Source organism: Vigna unguiculata, chromosome 7, assembly GCF_037176805.1.
Source record: "Vigna unguiculata cultivar grain cowpea cultivar isolate G323 ecotype 2 chromosome 7, ASM3717680v1, whole genome shotgun sequence".
NCBI classification, from domain to species: domain Eukaryota; kingdom Viridiplantae; phylum Streptophyta; class Magnoliopsida; order Fabales; family Fabaceae; genus Vigna; species Vigna unguiculata.
In genome coordinates, this window is record NC_140798.1 from 28,795,775 (window position 1) to 28,818,829 (window position 23,055).

At 30.3% G+C, this 23,055-nt stretch overlaps 3 protein-coding genes across 4 annotated transcripts; 2 read left to right on the top strand and 1 right to left on the bottom strand.

Annotated features, from left to right (window-relative positions):
- Positions 1 to 1,725: 1,725 nt before the first annotated feature.
- Positions 1,726 to 2,588, top strand: AGP26 (arabinogalactan protein 26). Its single transcript, XM_028081209.2, has one exon. It carries the CDS (start codon positions 1,830 to 1,832, stop codon positions 2,244 to 2,246), a length of 417 nt encoding a protein of 138 aa, XP_027937010.1. The 5' UTR covers positions 1,726 to 1,829; the 3' UTR covers positions 2,247 to 2,588.
- A 352-nt stretch (positions 2,589 to 2,940) lies between these two features.
- Positions 2,941 to 6,619, bottom strand: LOC114191805 (uncharacterized). Of its 2 annotated transcripts, XM_028081207.2 has the most exons (4): positions 6,485 to 6,530; positions 6,243 to 6,343; positions 5,794 to 5,925; positions 2,941 to 5,036 (listed from the first exon to the last, which is right to left on the bottom strand). In XM_028081207.2, exons 3-4 carry the CDS (start codon positions 5,879 to 5,881, stop codon positions 3,115 to 3,117), a joined length of 2,010 nt encoding a protein of 669 aa, XP_027937008.1. In that variant the 5' UTR covers positions 5,882 to 5,925; positions 6,243 to 6,343; positions 6,485 to 6,530; the 3' UTR covers positions 2,941 to 3,114. The 2 variants fall into 2 exon arrangements, with proteins under 2 accessions (XP_027937008.1, XP_027937009.1); XM_028081208.2 differs by lacking the exon at positions 6,243 to 6,343 and having other exon boundaries at positions 6,485 to 6,619.
- Positions 6,620 to 16,930: 10,311 nt separating this feature from the next.
- TLP3 (tubby like protein 3) lies at positions 16,931 to 20,775 on the top strand. Its single transcript, XM_028081389.2, has 6 exons — positions 16,931 to 17,737; positions 18,761 to 18,848; positions 19,043 to 19,172; positions 19,402 to 19,581; positions 19,759 to 20,246; positions 20,447 to 20,775. The coding sequence occupies exons 1-5, from the start codon at positions 17,405 to 17,407 to the stop codon at positions 20,228 to 20,230; spliced, it is 1,203 nt and encodes a 400-aa protein (XP_027937190.1). The 5' UTR covers positions 16,931 to 17,404; the 3' UTR covers positions 20,231 to 20,246; positions 20,447 to 20,775.
- Positions 20,776 to 23,055: the final 2,280 nt, after the last annotated feature.

Consider the following 23,055-nt stretch of genomic DNA (forward strand, 5'->3'; position numbering starts at 1 on the left):
GCTATAAAGTTTGTCTGACACCTGACATATTGAGGACCCCAAATGCCATTTTCTTTTGGATGATGGGTGAAATCAGTTGAAATGATATGATGGTAAAATAAATAATGTCAAACAGTCTCTCTCTCAATTTCAAAAAAAAACTAGTTCAGATTTTAAACTAAAATTTTAGAATTTTGTAGATGAATAAATAAAAATTTATGTACAATTGAGAAAAAAAAAACTACAAAAAGTGGTCGATCAAATTCTTGACTAATGATTAATCATAAATTAAACTGAATTGTTTTGTACCAACCATACAACAACCATATAATGTAAAAAATGAGTAAATAATGTCAGTGTTACATTGATACTAAGCATGGTCTTTTATCAGATTAATATAAAAAAAGTCTTTCTCACTAAAATAATATTTACAAGACTTCCAAGAGTAACAGTAAGAAGTGAAAAAAAATATTAGCTTTAAAAGTAATAGAACTTAAAAGTATTTTTGAAAATTTTTACTAGCTAATTCAACTAGACGTTGAAGGGATCAATTTTGATGTTATTCAAAAAAAGTTTACACATTTTTTAAGATAATCATCTAAAAGGGATTACTCAAATAATTTAAAGGATAATAAACACTTAGTTTTATATCAATTCATCGAAACATGATTTACAATAAGTTATCATTAGCCATAGTAAATGGTTTCATTAATCTTAAGATCGCAAATATATATATATTTCAATTCTAGTTTAGAAGAGTACATAAAGTTTCTTTAAGCTATATATTAATTTCTTAATGTGATTTAATGTATAATATACAACGTTTCTCTTGACTAAGTTTATAAAGTCTCTTTAAGAATATACAATAATAAGTTATTTAGTGTTATGAGAAAACTCAAAATGAGAGAATATTTCAGAAGAACGCTCTTTACTTCTAAATTATTACATAATATTAAACTTCGAGTAATACTTATTTTCCTATTCAAGTAAATTGTTACATACAACAAAGTATCATATTATCTAATTGTAATCAAAATATAGAATATAAATATCCTAAGTTTGATGTGAAAATAAAAACTTAGATCTTATTGTATTTTGCCATAACAAGAAGCAAACGATTAACTAATATTATAAGTTGAGTTAAATTCTGCATTTCTAATGATTGGTTGTGTGTAAATAAAGCACCCTTTATCTGCATCTACTCGAACATAAACCGGCTTGCATGATTCGATTTTGAAGATTAGCAGGAAGTTAGAATCAAGCAAAGGAACTTTACTTCATGCCTAAGAATTTCTGCACTTCTTATTTTTCTTTTCCCATAAACTCCTTTTAAGTGTTCTTTATTTGTATTTTCAGAGTAGGACATGTCACATGGACTCAGTGGTGGTGCACACTGGTGACCCCCTGATATGTCTCTAGAAAATAAGTGGGGACAAACATAAAAGGAAGGAAAATTCAGACTAAAAAAATATTTGAGAAAACTAAATCTCACATATTCCTAGTAATTCGGTTGCTAAGTTCTAAGTTGTGACTATTCCTTTATGTTTTGTTCTTATTTTTTTGTGTTTACTTTTATGCGAGTGACACCTAATGTTCATGTGCTCCACAAGGTAATTCACTAATCAGTTTTGTCTTGTAGCAAACAATGTGCAGCTGTTAGATGGAAAAGGTTCCAATGATCCACTGCCACTGAAAATTGGAGCCCCACCACCACTTCTTGTAGACCCTTTTAAAGTTAAGTACTTCAATGATGAACCTCCTCAGTTTCACCACTCTCCAAAACAGTTCTCTCTCTGGAGACACATTCATTAAGGGTGTTTGCTTCATCATCATCATCATCATCATCATTTATGGCTTCCTTTTGGTCATTCTTGGTAATGCTGATGGCCTTAATGGCATGCAATTCTTCATTGGCTTTGGCTTCTCGACAAAACATGCATGTTTCCACCATTTCAGCAGCACCAACAACTCTACCAGGTGCCCCTCTGCAATTCTCTCCTGCTATGTCACCAGATATTGAGCCTTTGTTTCCAACCCCTGGAAATGCTGCTTTCTCTCCCTCAGACTCCTCAATACCCACAATTCCTTCAAGCCCCAGCCCTCCCAACCCTGATGTCACCAACAATCCAGGCTCAGTTTTGGCTTTTCCACCTTCAGAGTCTATGCCAGCTTTGGCCCCATCTTCCCACGGTGTATCTCTCCCTTTTTCTTCAGCTTTTCATCTTGCCATTCTGGTATTTTGCATAATGCAGCTTCATGGCATATGAGGTGAATAGAGGTTGCAGTTTCTGCATATGTTCTGCAATCATGTTTTGTCAGCGTTTACTGTTCAGTCTGTATATCAAGTGCGGCAAGGCATTGATTGCGGGTACCCTGAAGTGCTACAGTTTTACGATGTTTCAAAACATTAAGACTTGTAAACATTTTCAAGTTTCTATCTGATATTTTGGGTTATTTGAGTGTAGAAATGACAGTTCAGAGGAAATGGTTTTCATCGTTATATCAGTTCAGAATTTACTCAGGAGATGTAATGTGATAGGAAACTTGTGGTGTTTGATCTTTTACTCTTTAATTTTTAGTATTTATTACATTATTTTCATTTTTTAGTATATATTATTGTAGTAATTCTTGGTTTCTTTTTACTTCTGCTTATATAGTTTATACTGGATGTAGAATTCGGACACGCAGGAGGACATCCTCCTATTCTCCTACTTATACATATTACCACTGGCCTCAGCAATCAATGAATCAAAGATATTTTTTCTCCTAGGAATTAGGACCACAAATCACTTTGTTGTTGTGAAAAAGAACCTTTTAGTGACTCTGCATCGTGGGCACTTAGCATTATTATATAGGAGAAAACATTTTTGGCATGAAAAGGAGAGTTGGGCACATTACAATATAGGTAACTAACAAAAAAGTGAGACAAGCAGAATATGCATATGTCGCTAACAAAGTATGTATAAAAACAAGTGTAGAGGAAATCCTCTAGATACTCGGTCTTGGATTAGTTAGGAATATACTAAACTGTATACAAGATCTGCAGGTTACTTGAGCAGGTCCCCATAACATGTACACAAGCCTCTTTTAATATTATGTTCTACAAAACTTAGCTATTTACTCTGTGAACCTTATCTAGAGAGCTACAAGACTAGGTTGATTCTTCGTAATTCCATTAAACAACTGCTCTGATAATGATCCCATGAAATTCTTAAACCCAAATGGATTCTTCCATTTGTTGGCAGATTCCTTAGCAATGAAGCTTCTCATCTTTACGTTCTCCTGCTTCAGCATATCTATAGCTAAACTCAGGTTTCTTATCACCTCTATTTTCTCTTGGTCTTTTTGCTTAAGACGGTCCTTCTGCGCGCTATTCTCTTGCCTTAACTTCTTTACTTCACCACAAAGGGTACCACTTTGTGCTCTTTCATCTTTTCCAAGTCGTTCGATTTCTTTTCTTAACATCACTTCTTCACCACAAACGCTGTCTTCTGGACTGAGTTCATCATTCTTCACTCTATTCTCTTTTGTGTATTCTTCAATTTCTCCCCTAAACATCGTTACTTCACACTTGATACCTTTCTGGTCGAGTTCATTCTTCTGCCCTCTATTCTCTTTCCTGAGTTGTTCTATTTCTTCCCTCAACATCATTATTTCTCCACAAATGATATATTTCTTGTTGAGTTCAACCTTCAGCGCTCCATTCTCTTTTCCCAATTGTTCTATTTCTTCCCTCAACATCATTATTTCACCGCAAATGTTATCTTTCTTGTTGAGTTCATTCTTCAGCGCTCCGTTCTCTTTTCCCATTTGTTCTATTTCTTCCCTCAACATCATAATTTCATCGCAAATGTTATCTTTCTTGAGTTCATCCCTCAGCGCTCCATTCTCTTTCCCCAATTGTTCTATTTCTTCCCTCAACATCATTATTTCACCGCAAATGTTATCTTTCTTCTTTAGTTCATCCTTCAGCCCTCCATTCTCTTTTCCCAATTGTTCTATTTCTTCCCTCAACATCATTATTTCACTGCAACTGTTATCTTTCTGGTTGAGTTCATCCTTCTGCGCTCTATTCTCTTTTCTGAGTTGCGCTATTTCTTCCCTCAACATCATTACTTCACCACAAAGGATACTTTTCTGGTTCAGTTCATCCTTCAGGACTCTATTCTCTTTACTGAGTTTTTCTATTTCTTCCCTCGACATGATTGCTTCACCACAAATGACATCTTTCTGGTTGAGTTCTTCCTTCTGCGCTCTATTCTCTTTTCTGATTTGCTCTATTTCTTCCCTCAACATCATTACTTCATCACAAATGATACTTTTCTGGCTTAGTTCATCCTTCAGAACTCTATTCTCTTTACTGAGTTGTTCTATTTCTTCCCTCAACATCATAGCTTCACCACAAATGATAGCTTTCTGGTTGAGTTCATCCTTCTGCGCTCTGTTTTCTCTGCTTAGTTGCTCTATTTCTTCCTTCAGAATCATTAATTCACCAAAAACGATGCTTTTCCGGTTGAGTTCATCCTTTTGAACCCTGCTCTCTTTTCTGAGTTGCTCTATTTCTTCCCATAACATCACTGCTTCGTAAATGTTATATTTCTGCTTGTTCAGATCCTTATGATCCTTGTTCTCTTCACCAAGTCTCTCAATTTCCATCACATCATTTGCAGCCACAAACTGAACTCCGTCCAGTTCTACACAGTTATCGATTTTGGAATCCTCTTCCTCTTCTTGCTCAGGATCATCAATTTCAGATTCCCCAGACTCCTCCACATCACAACTCTCAGAATAGCTATCATAACTGTCATTCGCAAAACTCATCAACTTCTCTGGTTGATGATGCTTGAGCGGAGAAAAGGGGGATCCTCCAGTCTTCTGCTGACGAATTCCAGCGACTTGATCATACCGCTCAGCTAATGATCGATGTGTCCTATAGAAATCTTCAACCAGGCTCACAAGCTGTGGTCTCTTCTTGTAATACATCTCAGCACGTTGGGCAAAGGAATCTGCATCTTCTTCAATTAGTTTTAACATTGCCTTTGTCTTCTCATTTAGCTCTGCCATAGAAAGCACAGTAAAATCACGTTCCATTATTAAACTACATATTAACAAAAAGGCCAGGACACCATACGCATGGCCTAATAATCCAACTAAGCTTCCACTCCAAAAAAAAATATACAAACCACTGGTTGCTAGAAGTAACAAATGCATAGGGACAAAGTAAAAGGGAGTGAGAGAAAAAAGTTTTAAAAAGTAAAGCTCATGAAACATAAGAAAACAAAGGTTTTTCATTTTTCTAAACCAGTACTTTCTTTAAACCCTAGTATCTTCTTTTGAAAAGGGTCCTGTTTCTTTTAAGTAATTCTTTTTAATTGGAGAAAGTAGAGAGAGACACGTGTAATATATAGGTCTAAATACTTGTATCGAAAAAGTAATAACAAAGGACCAGAGAATGATTTGGGGACCTTGGTTCATTCAAATATTATGCTCTTAATATTAGGGCAGGTGGGTAACAAATTACACACCATCATTGCATGATGATGATAAGCCATGAAAAACATTTCGGTTAAAGTCAATCCATCTCTGCACTAATGGACTTTTCGTGCATCTAATTTTCACTAAACATCTAACTGTAGGAAACAGGATTTCAGTAAAATCTTGAAACCATTTGTTTTGTTAACTTACTGTTCAACTAATCAAGTAGTAACATGTTTGTCAAATTTTCAGACTCAACTTTTAAACCATTTAACAAATCTGAAACAGAAATGTATAGAAGTTCTTAAAGCCAATAATATAAAAGGAAGGAAACAGTACCCGTGAGAGTGGATTGAAGCCAAGGGGATAGTTTAGTGTTACTGTGGCTCTCAAGCCACCACCACTGTGACGGTTGATTCTTCATCATTTTAGCCCTCTTCAGTTGTTTATGTTATCAAGAACACCAAGAGCCTATGTATGGCAAAACACGTAATAAAAAACAAAAAGAAAACCTGATTTCTCCAAACAAAAATCTCAAAATTCATATACATATACATAATAATAACATAAACAATTATCGCGTCTCAATCACTAAATTAGTACGTCTTGGTCAGAAAAAGAAGTTGCAATAGAAATATACGGTGAGAAAACTACTGTGAAGGAAACCGTTTCATTTCGAATAATAACCATAATTAATCGATTCACAGAGTGCATAAAAAATAGTCTGACAATATACAAATGAAAAAAACAAAACAAATCAAGTTTGATGGAATGACAAATGCACCTACCGAGATACACTAACACTACCACTTCGTCTTTCACAAGGCACCGCATACAAACAAACATAAACTTCCCCGAACAATGCCACTTCCTTTAGCAGAAAACACTCCTAATTTGAAAGTTCAGAGACAAAGACATACATACAAATATAAAACTAAAATATAAAACTAAACAAAACGAGACAAAATTAAACACAAGAAAAGAAAAAGAAGATTAACATGGAAGAAGAAGAGGAAAGAGAAAACCTCACATGAATTAATGCAATGCTTGCCACCACCGCCTGCGATAGAATTAGAGTTCACACATAGCAAGATATTAGAGTAGGACCATTTTATACACCGTTGTTTTCGGTTTTGAAATTCTTGATTTGTCTCTTCTGAAACCCTCCACCTATCATCTTATGACACGTCTACTCAACATTTCACAATCAACCCTTTGTCTCGACCCTAATGCAAATACAACCAATAATAGTAATAATTCACACAAACACACCCAAATTCAAAATGCTATAGTTCAGTCAATGATCCCGCTGCCATAATCTATGGAAGATTTAAATTGAAAAGCAAGAAGATATGAGAAAAAATTAGTGCTTGAGTGATGTAATAACTAGTGCTTAAATGATGTATTAATTATTTAAATGGGTGATTACCGAAAATTCTGATTTGGCAAAAGCAATATCTGGCGTGTGACTTTGGTTGGAAAATTGGGGAGCGTGATGTGAAGACAAAAATTTTGGTCCAACGGTCGAACCCAAACTACAAACTAATTCAAAATAAACGCATTTTGTAGTGACAGATCAGTTTGTGGTGACACTATGTTGGGTGGCTGTATCATTTTGAGTCTAAATTATTGTGGTGTCAATAAATTAGTTTGACTAGTAATTATTATTTTTTATGGGTTATTTAACTTTTTAGAGAAATTTTATTAGTTTTTATCTCTTCATTACAGCTTAAATATTTGATTTATTTCAGTTTTTAATTCTATTGTTTAATGATCTTTTCATCTCTGTCTTTTGTATGTTATGTAAAGACATGGAATTACATATTGTATTTTATAATTTTATAATAGCGTGGTTTCTTTAATATCTTATAAAATGACGTATAACTTAAGAAATTTATATTTTATAATATCATTGTCACGAAAATTCGAAGTTTGTTGAATTTTTTCTTTTTTTTTTCAAGCTTATTACGTACTTTTATTATACGCTTTTTCAAGTTTCTGTGTGTGGAATGAAATAGTATACAGCAAAACCAGATCCACATAACAAAGTTCAGTCTGCTCTGTTTCTGATAAAAAAAAATTAAAGAAATGAGTTTGATGAAATTAGTGAAGATTAAAAATATATAAATTAAAAAATAGTATGATGGTTATTGTAATGAAAATAATGTGATGAGTTTTTTTTTTTTTTTTCATTTGTGTGTGCAAATTTTTTTAACTTTCCACCACTTACCCTATTTTCCCTTATATCCTTGACATTAGTATTACAATTAATAACAAATATTATACTGTCAAAAAAGTCAATTAACTAAATTAAAGTCAAGTACAATTAATTTCGCAAAAAAGTAAATTCTCATCATATTTTTTCTGATTTTGCGGCTGAAATTATGTTTTTTAGGAACGAATCTTTAATAATATTTTTTTTCTAATTTTATAGATTTGTACATTTACTTATAATAAATTACTTTATTAAAAATTATATTTTTTTTAATAAATTAATGTGAATATAAATTTAGAAAACATATTTAATTTAATATTAATAAATAAATCGTGAAAACAAGAAGAGTAGTTACAATAAAGAAGATAATTTAGATATATTATAGTTATGGTAATAGAAAAATTATCATAATAAAATATTGTAATTATGATTTTGATTTTAGTAAAATTCATTTTATTAAATGTATATTTATTTGATTAAAACAATTTATGTAATTTTTTTGTGTGTAATAAGTTAAAAGATTAAAATTAAATAATAATATGATTGTAAATAAAAATATATGAAAAGAAATCTAATGTAAAGTTAAAAATTAGTAATACAATATAAAATATTTAAATTTATTTATAAAAAATTATTTAAAGAAAATATTAAAAAATATAGATATTCTTAGATAAAGTTTTATTTAGAAAAAATATAGAAATTTAAAATATAGAAAAACATAAAATTTCTTAATAGAATTTTATAAAAAGTTTAAAATACAAAAGGTATAAAATTCAAAAGGTCAAATTTAAATTAAATAATTATTTGTTGAACTTATTAGTTTTTAAAATTAAAGTTAATAATTAAAAAAATTACTTAATATTTAAATTTTCAGTTTTGAAAAAATGAAGTTAGTATCATATGTCTGGTAAATAAAGAATAAAAATAAGATGAATTAAGAGAATTGATTAAAATTAAATTTGACAAATGTAATTTACATAGTTAAAATTTAATTTATTTTTTTAACTTATTACACACAAAAAATATTATATGTATTATTTTAACCAAATAAATATAAATTTATCAGAAATAATTTTACAAAAAAGACAACTATAATTACAATATTTTATTATGATAATTTTTATTATCATAATTATAATATATTTAAATTATCTTATTTATTATTACTAGTCTTCGAATTTTTTATTTTAATTAATTCATAAATGTTAAATTAAATATATTTTTAAAATTTATATTCAAACAAGTTTGTAAACAATTATAATCTTTTAATAAAATAATTTATTATAAATAAATAAATAAATCTACCAAACTAGAAAAAATATTATATTATTAACAATTGTTTTTTAAATAATTTCAACCACAAATAATCTGCAAGAAAAAGCATGATGATATTTTATCCTTTCGCAAAAGAAATTGTACTTGAACAATAAAAAAACCTAATTTATTTTTTTTAAATGATCTATTCAAGTTAATAAAGTTTAAAAATATCTATAACAGTAAAAAAGAAAAGTCAACTATATCATGTCTATTGAAACTTACGAAGTCCAATAATGAATCAATCTTGTTAAATTTAAATGTAAAGTTCTTTTAAGATAAATAATTTATGATCATCTATTTCGAGAATCGATAAATTTGTTTCTTAAAAGAAAAAAAAAATCGAAACAATGTATGTTTTGTACAACAAATAATAAAATCGGTTTACCTTTGTTTATTTAATTAAAAGACACAGAAATTAAAGAAAAAACAAAAATGTTTATTTAATTAAAGAAATAAACACCACAACATGACACAGTTGATTTTTGTACCACAAATAATAAAATCGGTTTATCTTTTTCACTTGCTTTTTTTTATTGAAATGTTGTTACATTGTTATTTTTCTCTTTATGTTTCTTTTATTTGGAAATAATGATGGATTGATAAATTTTAAATAAAAATTAATTTTTTAATTTGCTTCTAATTCATATGGAATAAAAATGCTATTTTCATATAGTTCTCAAAATGGGTTAAAATTTGTGGGTTAACTCATTCCATCACGGATTTGAGTTGAGTTTGGTTAAAAAAAATTACAAATTTCAGTACGGACCAATAATGGACTTGACCCACTAAGAATCCAACCCACCTAGGTCGAATCCGGCTCACCAACGCGAACAATAAAAGAATATCCACCTCACTCTTCAACATACTAATCCAAAACACAAGCATTTTTTTAAAAATTTTAGGGGAGAGAGACCCACACTTATCACACTTCATTCACTCTGTGCATTCGTCTTTCATTAGTCATTTTCTTTTAATAAGGTAGGTATAGTCCAAGGTTTATGAGTTTCTCTTCCAACTTTATGATTTAATTTTTAGGATGAATGATTTATTTATTATCTAAAATGAGAAAAAACAAATTTTTAAAATAGGTTTGGACTTTTTGGATTTTGGAAAATGTTCTATTTTTTTAGTTAAGTGAGACAACCCGTGGTGGGTCGGGCCGAGTTAAAATTTCTTGAGCTCACTAATGAATGAGTCAGTTGGTTTGGCTCACTGAGTGACCAAGTTGTGGTGGGTCAAGTTGGGTCGGGCTAGGTGACATGTTTTGATAGCTATAACCTTCAAGTAAGACAATTTTATGCTTGATGCAAATCTCCCTTCCAAGTCCATATAGTTATAAGTATATTTGTTGTGAAATTGTGTTATCCTTATGTAATGTTTTTTTCGGATATTTATTAGGGGAAATTGTGTTATACTTTGAACCATTGGGTTTATGGTTCATTTTCTTATATGGTGTTTAACTTTGTCATTTTTATCCAATATGAGATTTAGACTCACTTGGATTATTTTCAACAATGGCTTTTTTCCCTTTAGTGAGTCCATTTTATTGATATATTTCTCCTCAAGTGTACCAGTTGTTGTTATGGTGTTGTTGTTATCACAACAGTTTAAGCCGGTCATCAAGATGAATTATTAGCTCTGATACCATTGATGGTTTTTTTAGGAGGGTTCGTTAGGGAGAGATTACATATATGTGACTTGAGCTCAACCCATATAATGAATTAAAACCACTTTTAACCTAAAATCTCAAAGCATGTTGTTTAACTTTGACATTTATACCCAATGTTGAACTTAAGCTCACACTTGGATTGTTCTCAATATTATGAAACACCTATTTAAAAGGGTAAAAAAATGGTCTTAATTGATAAAAAAATAAAAAATGCCCCACATCCCCCCAACTTATATTATTGACGGTCTTATGTATATATAATGATATTATTTTTTTGCAAATAGTATAATAGGGTGGAGGTGTGATTGCTCGTATCTTCAGTAACTTGTCATAAAAAAGAAGAAAAAAGAATATAGAAAACTACACCATAGTTTAAATAAGGCTTAATTAGTGATTTAATCCTCTAATTTGTTTGTTTGATTCATTTTGTTCTTCTTATTACTTTGTGGTTCAATTTGGTCCTCTAATTCTTTAAAAAGGTCTAATTTGATCATTTTCGTCAAGTTGACGTTAACGTCGTGTCAGTTTATGTCACGTGTCATTTTGTGTGATTTTAATTATTTTTTTTTAATTTTTTTAAAATTAAAAAAATTAACTATCATGTGTCACATCATGATTGTGTCACATGTGAATTTGTGAAATTTTCTCTTTTTTTTATTTTCTTAATTTTAAAAAAAGTTGCCACGTGACAGGTCATGTCAAACTAACAATGTGTTTTCAATTCAATCTCTTTATTTACAATTTTTTATTCAATTTAGTCCCCCTATTTTTTTAAAATAATCCAATTTTTTTCTCTTCAATTTGAGATCAAATTTGTAATTAAGCTTAATTACAACTTATATATACATATTATTATAACTTCTTTATAATTTATACATCAAATTATTCCACCTAAATATTTAAATTATTTTGTTTTTTACATGTGTAAAAAATTTAAAGTGTAAAAATTTACAAGTGGAAAAATGTAAGAAATAAAATAACATGAGTATTTAGGGAGTGAGTTGATGTATAAATGATAAAAAAATATTTTCACATGAATATATAAGTTGTAATTAAGCTTAATTACTAATTTGGTCTCAAATTGAAAGAACAAAATTGAATCATTTTAAAGGACAGGAGAAAGTTAGACTGAAAAATTAAAGATCTAGTGACATTAATCAAGTGTTAGCGTTTTTTTTTTCTACAACACCATCTTATGGGGTTTCAACGCATAAGGCCTAGTAATACCAAAATCAACATAAATATGTTGCTTGATAAATTCTAACCCCTTTTCAACTTAAATCAATTTTATTTTGGTGTAAATTATCTTTCAACAAAGATGACAAAGGTTTTTATGTGAGTTTGAGTTCCAACTTTAGATTTCATGAGAAATATTCTAACATAATAAGAATAATCATCTACAATGGTATGAAATAATTTATGACTAGTCAATGAAATAAGATGGCTAGGGGAACAACTATCAACATGTATGAAAGAGAATGGAGAAAGAAATTGATTTTCTTTAAAAGAAACATTTCTAATGATATAAACATGACAAAAGATTAAACAAAAATGCATTCAAATCATACAAATGCAAAGCTAAAAAGAACCAACATCTTGTCATTGTTGCTCTCGTTGTGCTCTTTCAATTGTTGAATTCTTGCTCTCTATACACAATTATGTTGTGTGATGAGAAAAAAAGAGTAGACTCAGTGACCAAAAACAAAGAGTATATGTCTAATTTATAGTGCTTCAATCAATTGTGGAGTTAAGAACGTCCAAAAAAAAAACATGCAAAACCATGTCACCATATCTATATATTTCCATATAATAAGATTGAATTGTTATTCAATAATGGACAAAAAAAGACAAAGCTAAAATACACTCGTTGCAAAGTACACATGCACATTATGGAGGATACACATATATGTTGTTGATGTAGTGCAACAATTATATGCTAACATTCTCCCTCTTGATCCATTTATTCAATTATCAATCATAACAAGAAACCAAATATACTAATCATGGGTCACTTGATAATGATCATTATCTCCCATATAATAGATCATATTAAGTCTCTTCACAAACTCTTGTCTCTAGTGAATAAACCATATACTTTTCTATTTCACAATTCAATGAGTTTTCTCAAAATTAAACATGTACACAAAATAAATGAGAAAACATAAAAAAATATATTTAAAATACAAGCATATAATTATTGTCACAACATGGAACAAAGGCTTGTTTGAGTCACAAGATCCTCATAAATCTTTGTTGGCAAGCCTTTAGTTAAATGGTTGATAATTATCAACTCAATACAAACATGTTTAGTGGCTACTTTTTTTCCTTAACACTTTTGTTTTATGGGTAGATATTTAATGTTGATATGTCTACTTCGACATTATACTCTTATTATTCTTAGTTATAGATAATGCATCAAAATTATCACGATATAACTTCAATGATCTAACAACTGAGTCCATAACTTTATGCATACATAAAACTCTTTAACCATATATCATGTGAGGTAGTCATAAAATAAAAAATGAACTCAACCTCCACAATAGAAGTGATAGTCCAAGTTTGTTTTCTACTGCTCCAGGACACAACTCAACAAGTTAACATAAAAGGATAACTAGATATGTAGATTTCTTAGTCATAGTGCCTCCAATGGTCAACACATGGATTATCTTACATATTCCCAAAACTCCAAATACAAATGTAATGTAAAGTTTGTATTGTCGATAAAAAAAATGTAAAGTCTGTACAAACCTGAGCATACCTAAGACAACCAATAGTTTAGTATGAAATATTTTTCATGTGTTTATGCTCAAAGTCATTCTTCCGACATTGAGTCAATTCAAGTCCAACACCTTTTGAAATAGGAGTCACACTTAGTGAAAATCTTTCATGTTAACTCTCTTTAAAACTTTGTTAATATTAGTCTCTCGAGATAAATTCAAAATAGCTCATGATCTTTTTTTATGGATCATAATTCTTGACATAAAATGTTTCTCTCATATCTTTTATATTGAAGTTCTTTGAGAGAAATTATTTCACCTAAGTAAAACATCATCCACTTATAAAACAAAAAAAACAAATTTTACTCCCACTAGCCATCTAGAATGTACATTGATTCATAATGTTTTCTTTAAAACTGAATGAAGATATAATTCCATCAATTTTTAAGGGTAAAATATGTTTTTAGTCATGAACTTTGACGCAAAATTGTAATTGGTCCATGTCTGAAACTTTGATACATGTTGGTCCTCAAACTTTAAAAATAAATGGATATAGTCCTTTTAACCCAATTATATTAATTTTTTTTGACATGTTAAACGTGTTTCATGCTAGCATTTGAGTTGTTTACTAGAAAAACGTGTTTGACACGTCAAAAAAGTTTAATATAATTGGGTTAAAAGGACTATATCCATTAATTTTCAAAATTTGGAGACCAAAATGTGTAAAATTTTTGGATGGGGAAGAATTCTAGTTTTACGTCAAAGTTCATAGACTAAAAGTTCTTAATAACCCAATTTTTAAATACCATTAATAGGAAGCTTGTTTTAATCCATTTATGAATTTATTAAGCTTGTAGACTAAATACCCACTATTACTAGAAACAAATCTTTCATGTTGTGTCATGTAAACCTTTTCTTTTAAATCACCATTGATGAAAGTTGGTTTCACATCCATTTGATGTAACTCAAATAAAAAAAAGTTGCTAATACCATAATTACTTAAAGAGAATTCTTTCTAGACATGAGAGAAAACAATTCATTGTAATCAATGTTGCAAGTTGAATCAATTGTTCGGTATATATAGGTCAAGTTACAATCGAACCATGATGTTTAAGCTAATGTACTCTTAAGTAGAAAGGTTTGTGTATTGACTATAAACTATAATTATTGGTCCAATAGTAAGATTTTCATCCAACAATTGGTATTAGAGTCAATGTCTTTTGATTAATCCATGTGTGTACACGATATCCAACGTAGGAATACCTATCACTTTTAATCATTATTGATAAATTTTATTTGAGTACTTAAAAAAAACAAGTAATCAAAATAAAGTTATTAGTGACGTAAATATGAACATTGAATAATTATTTAAAATTTAATTTTAGTATAATTACCGATTTAGTTCTTAATTTTTTGGTTTGGTCCACTTATTATTTGTTGATTCAATTTAATCTTTTAATTATTTAAAAAGATTCAATTTAGTCATCTTTGTTAAGTTGGAGTTAATATTGTGTTTGTACATATCACATGTCAAGCTGTGAAATTTTCAATTTTCTTTTAATTTTTTAATTTTTTTTTCTAAAAATTTATAAACTACCACGTGTCAGGTTATCGTAGTGCCACGTGACAGTTTACCATCGTGACACGTGGTACTGGTAGTAGTTGTTTTCAATTTAATACTCTATTTATATTGTTTGTTTAATTTAGTACTTCTATTTTTAAAACGATCCAAGTTTGTCCTCTTCAATTTAAGATTAAATTAGTAAATAACCTTACAACTTATATATACATGTTAAAATGATGTTTTTGAATTTATACATCAAACCACTACACCTAAATATTCAAATTATTTTATTTTTTACATTTTACCCTTGCAATTTTTCATACTTGAAATTTTTTACATGTAAAAAATAAAATCATTTGAATATTTAGGTGTAGTGATTTGATGTATAAATTCAAAAATATTATTTTAACATGTATATATAAGTTGTAATTAGACATGTCAAAGTGAGCCAACCCGGCTCACACGGATTGGCTCACCACGAGCCGGGTTGAAAATGAGTGAACCCAACCCAACTCACTTTATGGTGAGCCAGAAATTTTGCAACCCGACTCAACCCACCACGGGTTGGTGGGTTAAGTGGGTTGACTCACCAACCCACATAAAAAAATTATTTATGTATTTATTTTTAGGTATTCAAATATTTAAACAATTTTTTAAGCAACCCATGAGATGACAATCACAGTAAAATCAAGAACCAATATTTTCATCATGCACACCACCAATATATGATTAATTGTTTCCAAAAAAGTGTCCATATAGTCCAAGAAAACATGCTAATATTACACATTTTTTGTCATGCTATTCAACAAAATATAAATAAAAAATTACACATGTTTATCATGCTAATTTAGAAAAAATTATTTATAAGACAGTTACTTGAGTAATTTCCTATAAATATTATAATTAAAGATTAAAGTATCAATGTATATAACTTGACAATCAAATTAACTAAATATTCAAATTATTCAAATATTATTGAACAACATTCTAGCATTTAAAAATATGAAATTATGAACATATATAATTAATAGTAGTAAATAAAATTATTTAAAAAATAAAAAAATTGAAAAAAAAAATGTTGGTGGTTTAAGTGGGTCAACCTACCCTCAACCCAGCTCGAACCTGTGGGTTAAGTGATCGGGTTGAATTCAACCCAGTTTTGAAAAAAATTGATTTTTTTCTCAACCCAACCCAGCTCAAACCCGTGGTGAGCTGGGTTGGCTCACGGGTTGAAACTCATTATGACATCTCTAGTTGTAATTAAGTTTATTTACTAATTTGGTCTCAAATTAGATACGACAAACTTAGACTGTTTTAAAAAATAGGGATACTAAATTGAATAAACAATATAAATAGAGTACTAAATTGAAAACAACTACTATCATTGTCACGTGTCATGACTATAAACTGTCACGTGGCACGATGTTAACCTAACATGTGACAATTTATAAATTTTTAGAAAAAAAATAAAAAATATTAAAAAACTAAAAAAATTGAAAAAATTTCACAACTTGACACATGTCATATACGAACACGATGTTAACTTCAACTTGGAACATTTTTAAATAATTAGAGGATTAAATTGAACCAACCAATAAGAAAGAGACCAAATCGAACCAAACCAAAATATTAAGATTATAAATAAGTAATTATACCTTTAATTTTATATATTTATATTTTTTTTATTTACACCTATAAAATGGAAGTAATTTTGAAATGATTAGTTTTTTAAAACTTATATTTTTATTTTGAAAATTAAATTTATTTACATTAATATTTTAGTTGTAATTTTATTTAAATTATATTTAAAATTAATTCTTTCATTTAAGTTTATATTTAAAAAATTAGTATTAAATAATTTTATTTAAGATTAAAAAAATATCACCAATTTTTTTAGAAGTATTCTTTTTCGTGTGAGTGAAACAGGAAATATAGGAAGTTTTTTTAGAGTATTGGGTAGGTGCTACTACCATTTCAGTCCCGACCCGGTGCAATTCTACCAAACCAAACCCAATGCATAGATAGGTATTGGAATTGGATAAAGGCCATTTGGTCTCAAGGAATCTTCTTCACACTTCTTACTTTGTTTTCTTCCTTTCCATTTTTCAACACAATCATCGCAAGGGTTCCCCTTCCACCTCACATGCTTCCGAGGGGAGGGATTCACGCTCCTTTTCTCCCAATTACGCCTTTCTTACTCAACTATTCACTTATTCATGCTGCTTATCCGTTGTGTTCAATTCTGTGAAAATTCAGTGTAACTGAAGCTAAAATTAGTATGTGTCTCTCTGGGTACCCGTAGTGCTTCGTTTCTTCGACAAAAGGTGATTTTTTATTTTTATTTTTTCAGAAAAAGTGCTCACATTTCCATGTTTTGGGGTGTTTTGTTAATCTTGTGAGGGGTTTAGAGGAGTTGGGGAAGTGGGGATGATCTGCAAGAGGTGTTAAGAAAAAAGGGGTTGACGATGTCGTTTAGGAGTATCATCGTGGAGAGGAAGGGATTTGAGTTTAAGTTTGGGTATAGTATGAGATCCAGGTCACAGTCACACAGTGATGCCATTGCCCAGGATCGTTTGGTGGTACCTGATGGGTTGAAGCAGAGTTGTTGGGCTAACATGCCCCCTGAGCTTTTGAGGGATGTGCTCATGAGGATTGAGGCTTCTGAGGATTCCTGGCCTGCCCGAAAACACGTCGTCGCCTGTGCCGGAGTGTGCCGCAGTTGGAGAGAAATCATGAAGGAAATTGTCAAATCCCCTCAAGTATCTGGCAACTTGACATTCCCAATCTCCTTGAAGCAGGTCTCACTTCTCACCACCATTTTTCACTTATTTTGATCATCTAGACTATGCTTAGATTCTTGCACGGTTCCTTTGGATGTATGTGTTTTAAATTTTCAACTTTTGGTATGTGTGCTGTATTTTGTTTGTGACTGTAAGTTAGTCAATTTGATTCCAGTGATCAGCTGCCTTCTTGCTTGTGTTTGTTTTGTTATGCTTTTGGGTGGGGCTTAGAGAACCTTAGTTTTTTACTTGACATCATTTTAAGCTTAAGTAGTTTGATTTTAATGATGACAATATGCTTATATTTTGTAGTGCTTTAAGTGATCTAGATGAATTGCTTCGTTCAAGGAAGATTGATGAGTTACATTTGCTTTATGAAAGTTGTTTACTGTTTAATGCTGCTCTTGCATAGAAGAAACTGAAATCAATAAAACTTGAATTTGTCGAGTAAGTACTGTTGGGTTATGTGGATGGCGAGATGAATTCCAACCCACTCCTTACCCTGGGTGGGGGAGCACGAAATATAGTTGAAATTTGATTAATTGAAGGCTTTTGTGATTGATTTGAAATCGCTAAATTCAGTTAAAATGTATGAAATATGGTTTTTTTGCCGTTAGCTTTTCCTTATTTGTACACTCGACATTGCCTGCCTCTTTTGCAATTATTTTTGTTATCGTTAAAGTGAATATACTTCTATAGACATGTTTCAACATACTTTTCCATAAAAATTTGTAGGACAGAAGAATAAGGAAGTTTTTCCATAAACTAAAATTAGCTTATGCATAATGAAGAAGTTCATTTTGTTTTTTCTTCTTATTTTTCTTGTCCAAAACAGACCCTATTATATCCTCTTCAACCTTAAGTTGACTAGGAAAAAGAACAGTATAACATTATGCAAAAGAAGCAAAAACAATCCTAGTTGAAACTTGATAAGGATTGGCTTCATGTTGTAATATTAGTTACATAACATGAAATAATCAGTACTTTTTAATATTCTAGTTATTGCCAATCATTAATCTGCTTCTTATTGTCATCTTGCAGCCTGGTCCAAGGGGCTCTCTTCTTCAGTGCTATATTAAACGAAATCACAGTAATAAAACATATTATCTGTTTCTTGGTTTAAACCAAGGTGAGCACTACCACACTTCTAAATTTAATGTGTATAATGCCTTCTAAGCATTGTGACATGTGGGTTGGCTGAACAATCATCCTTCTTTTTAGGCTGTACTGAATAACAATATTTAGTGAAGAGCTGGCCTTTTCTTTTCTTCTATAACCTTCCACGTTGATGCTTTTGTGATGCTGATTTTTATAATCTTCCAGCCTCAACTGAGGATGGCAAGTTCCTTCTTTCTGCACGCAAGTGTCGACGTGCAACTCACACTGACTATATCATTTCTCTTAACTGTGAGGATGTCTCAAGAGGGAGTGATACCTATATTGGGAAGCTGAGGTATTTTAGTTGATATTTGACATGACTTGTTAATCACTATGAGCATGTTTGGATTAAAGTTGGATGAGTTGAAAAATACTTTTACTCTCAAAGCAACAAATCTTTCTTTCTCACTTCATGCATCAAAACGTGCAATCACATTGGAATTCACCAAAGTATTTCTGTAATTTTAAACCAAACATGAACTGTTTTGTTGGCCTAAATTGACTCTTTTTCTCATTAATAATAGGTCAAACTTTTTGGGCACCAAGTTCACTGTGTATGATGCACACCCTCCAATTTATGGAGCCAAAGTTACAAAATCTCGTTCCACCAGGCTAGTCAGTCTCAAGCAAGTTTCTCCCAGAGTTCCTGCTGGCAACTACCCCATTGCTCATGTCTCGTATGATCTGAATGTTTTGGGCTCTAGGTATTAGTGTTGTCACTAAAAAGTGTCTGTTTTGGGTAAAGAGAATTATTTGGGTGAATGATTATGTTTTGTCAATCAGTGAATGAATATGTTTGGTGACTTTTCCTATGTTATTGATTGTTCTCAGCTTTCCTTTCAAGAGGTGGCTCTATTGACTAGTTGTCAAAATGTTAACAGAGGCCCTAGAATAATGCACTGTGTTATGGATGCCATCCCTGCCTCAGCTGTTGAACCTGGAGGTGTGGCCCCAACACAGACTCAATTTCTTCATAGCAGAATTGATACTTCTCCATCCATCCCTTTCTTCAGATCAAAATCAACCCGCATGGATAGTCTCACGTCAGCACCTTTGACTTGTCAAAATGAGGGTATGCTGGTACTGCAAAACAAGTCCCCCAGGTGGCATGAACAACTCCAATTCTGGTGTCTGAACTTCAACGGACGTGTGACAGTTGCTTCAGTTAAAAATTTCCAGCTGGTTGCTTCTCCAAAAAACGGAGTTTCTGAGCAGGCTCAGGAAAATGTTATTCTACAGTTTGGAAAAGTTGGAAAGGATGTATTCACCATGGATTATCAGTATCCTATCTCGGCCTTTGAAGCATTTGCAATATGCCTTAGCAGCTTTGACACCAAGATTGCTTGTGAATGATTGCTGCCATAGACAGGTAGGTATTCTCATTCTATAGAATAATGCCATGAATCAGAAACTTTATTTAATGCTTTGAGATGTTTGTCGTTTATACACAAAATATGAAACTGCAAGTAGGAACACAATGTTATCGGAGCCATCTTACAATTTGCAAAATAATATTTGGACCTCTGTGTAATATAAATGCTCACTGAGTTGCTACTTTTTACTTGCCAGATATTTACAAATCCTGCTGCTGGTTGGAGTTACACAAACAGTAATGTGGGTAATACCTGCAAAAGATTTTCTACTCTTCTATTTAGTACTGCTAAGTTTCAGAATCACCTTTCCTTTGTCTAGTGTATATATGGTTCTTTGTTTGCATTATACTTAATCAATGCTGCTTTGTATTTTGTGTTGTTTTTCTGTAGACTAAAAACTTTCTTTTGCTGTGAGTTTGTAGATGACCTTAGTTGTCATTGGTTTGTGAGTTTTCAGGCTGTGTCTTCGGCTTTTGTAATGTACCTGCTTTTTAAGTGACAAAGCCTTCCTAGTAGATTCTAAAATTTCTGTGTGCTAATTTTTCCCTCCTGTTCATTGATACTTGATAAAAAAGAAGGGAAGAAAGGATAATTTTGTGTGGTTTATAATAATCTCTTGCGCTCTTTTTTGTATTGCAATTTTACAAAATAGAAAATTAACAACTATATTTGCTTCTTCTTTTTTGCATTATATAAAATATAAAATGATATGAACATATATTTGAATTTTATTTGTAATAATGACTTATTGATGTAAGATGTTTTTTTTATGTTAAGTGTAATAAATATTTTAAAATTGAATAAATATATTTAATTTGGATCTTATGATATTTGTAAAATTTATTTTATTGAAGTAAGATAATAAAAGAAAATTTTAAATGAAGAGAAAAGGGAATAAAAACTTTTGTAGCATGAGAAATAAATAATATATTAACCAAAATCATTAACATTTACAACTTGTGAAATATTGCATTGATTTTAATGAGTTATGACATGCTCTCTTATGATAATGGACAAAAATAAAAGTTAGAATTTGGTTCCAAAAATTCTGATCATAAGTATTAAATAATATTATTTCAGTAAATGTTATAAATAATACGTTATTTGATTTTCTTTTAGAGAGTGCAATTTAAAAAAGAAATAGAGATGCAACTTTTAAAAAAAAATCACTAGGAAATAATTCTAAAATCTTATAAAAGAAACGGGGAGAAATGCATGCAATTTACTGTACTACTGAGGCACGTTAATCTTATTTAATTTAAAGATTGTTCATTTATTTAGAATTTTAGATGAGTATTTATGCAATGGTTATGACTAATGATATACTTTATTATACAGAGATCCACACAATCACTGTGTGTAACAAAAGAGAAAATGAAGTATTTTTTTGTTTTGTTTAGGGGTTTGTTTGAATAAAATTATTCATAAAATGATTTTATATATAAACTAAATTTAATCTATGAAAAAATTAATTTGAAAATTAATTTTATTTTACTTTGGTCTTAAAAAGAGTTTATACTAATAATGTGTATCATTGGCTGGCATTTGGGTTGTTTCTCTCCTTGTGAATACTTAAAAATGTTTAGGTAAATTTTTAACATTATTCACCACTAAATTTCCTCTTAACAACAGAACAAAATCATAATAAAAGAAATTGCATTGAAAATATGTTAGAGAATGTGGTGGTGGGTTTTTGAAAGAGAAGTTCCAGAGTGTAATTCATTTGGAATATTATCATCTGTAAGTTGTGTTTGTAGCACACAGAACGCTACATATTCTCATTATGTTCATTAAATAATGGCTATGGATGTTCCATGACCCTCTTTCCAACGCTTCATAATAATAATAATAATAATAATAATAATAATAATAATAATAATAATAATATTCAGTCCTCTCCAAACCTAACTGCAAAATATTAATTATTAATATCTTATCGATTGTGAAATTAAAGCTTCTGTAATCTGGCAGATAAAGTTTATCCAAAAAGTTTCACAATAATAGCAGCTTTTATTTCTGTTCTCCACACCTTAACAGCCACCAATAATTTTCTACACTGTACAACTAACCAACAATCCTAGATATAAGCCTATTTTAAATGGAAGGTTGAGATTTGTTATCCTCTAAACTCAATATTTTATTTGATGAATTTCTGGATTAGGCTTTGTCCACTAAATTACTGTGTTCAATTTAGAATTATATAACTTGTTATACTGGATGTATTATATTTTATACGAGATCTATAATTTTTTTTTCTCTTACCTATTATAATATGTTGGGGATTATTGTGAAAACAGAGTATTGAAAAAGGAAAAAACAAATTTGACATTGCAGTGCAGGGAAGAGGAAAAAGAGAAACCCAAATTGAGGTTATTAGCAAAAGATACACGTACTCATTCTCCCTTTCTTCGACGTTGGGCTTCTCAAGCTCTTGATTGTTTCTCCCCTCTCTACAAATACCACATTCTTTCTCCTCTCAAAACACTTACCTTTCGCTCATCTTTTCTCTTTTTTTATTCTTTAAAATTTTGTTTCCAGTTTTCAATTTCTCATTAAATCTGAAAAGTTTCTATTATATTTTACAAGACTTGCACAATAATACAATGTAGATAAGTCTATAAGAGTAGTGATTATGCACGTCTCACAAATCAAGTTTTGTTTGTAATTTTATAGTTTTGTTTGTTATTTCATCAACTTTTACAACAAACTTTTCATTATAGTTCATAGATGACAAATGAACTTATTTTAGTAGGTACTATGTAAATATGTTCAAATTTTCTTAGTAATCCTTGTATTGATTATATA

Coding starts and splice junctions, on each gene's coding strand:
- AGP26 (XM_028081209.2), top strand. CDS start 1,830: ATGGCTTCCTTTTGGTCATTCTTGGTAATGCTGATGGCCTTAATGGCA.
- TLP3 (XM_028081389.2), top strand. CDS start 17,405: ATGTCGTTTAGGAGTATCATCGTGGAGAGGAAGGGATTTGAGTTTAAG. Junction 17,738..18,760: donor TCCCAATCTCCTTGAAGCAG/GTCTCACTTCTC, acceptor GTCATCTTGCAG/CCTGGTCCAAGGGGCTCTCT. Junction 18,849..19,042: donor GTTTCTTGGTTTAAACCAAG/GTGAGCACTACC, acceptor ATAATCTTCCAG/CCTCAACTGAGGATGGCAAG.
- LOC114191805 (XM_028081208.2), bottom strand. CDS start 5,881: ATGATGAAGAATCAACCGTCACAGTGGTGGTGGCTTGAGAGCCACAGT. Junction 5,037..5,793: donor GCTTCAATCCACTCTCACGG/GTACTGTTTCCT, acceptor TTTCTATGGCAG/AGCTAAATGAGAAGACAAAG.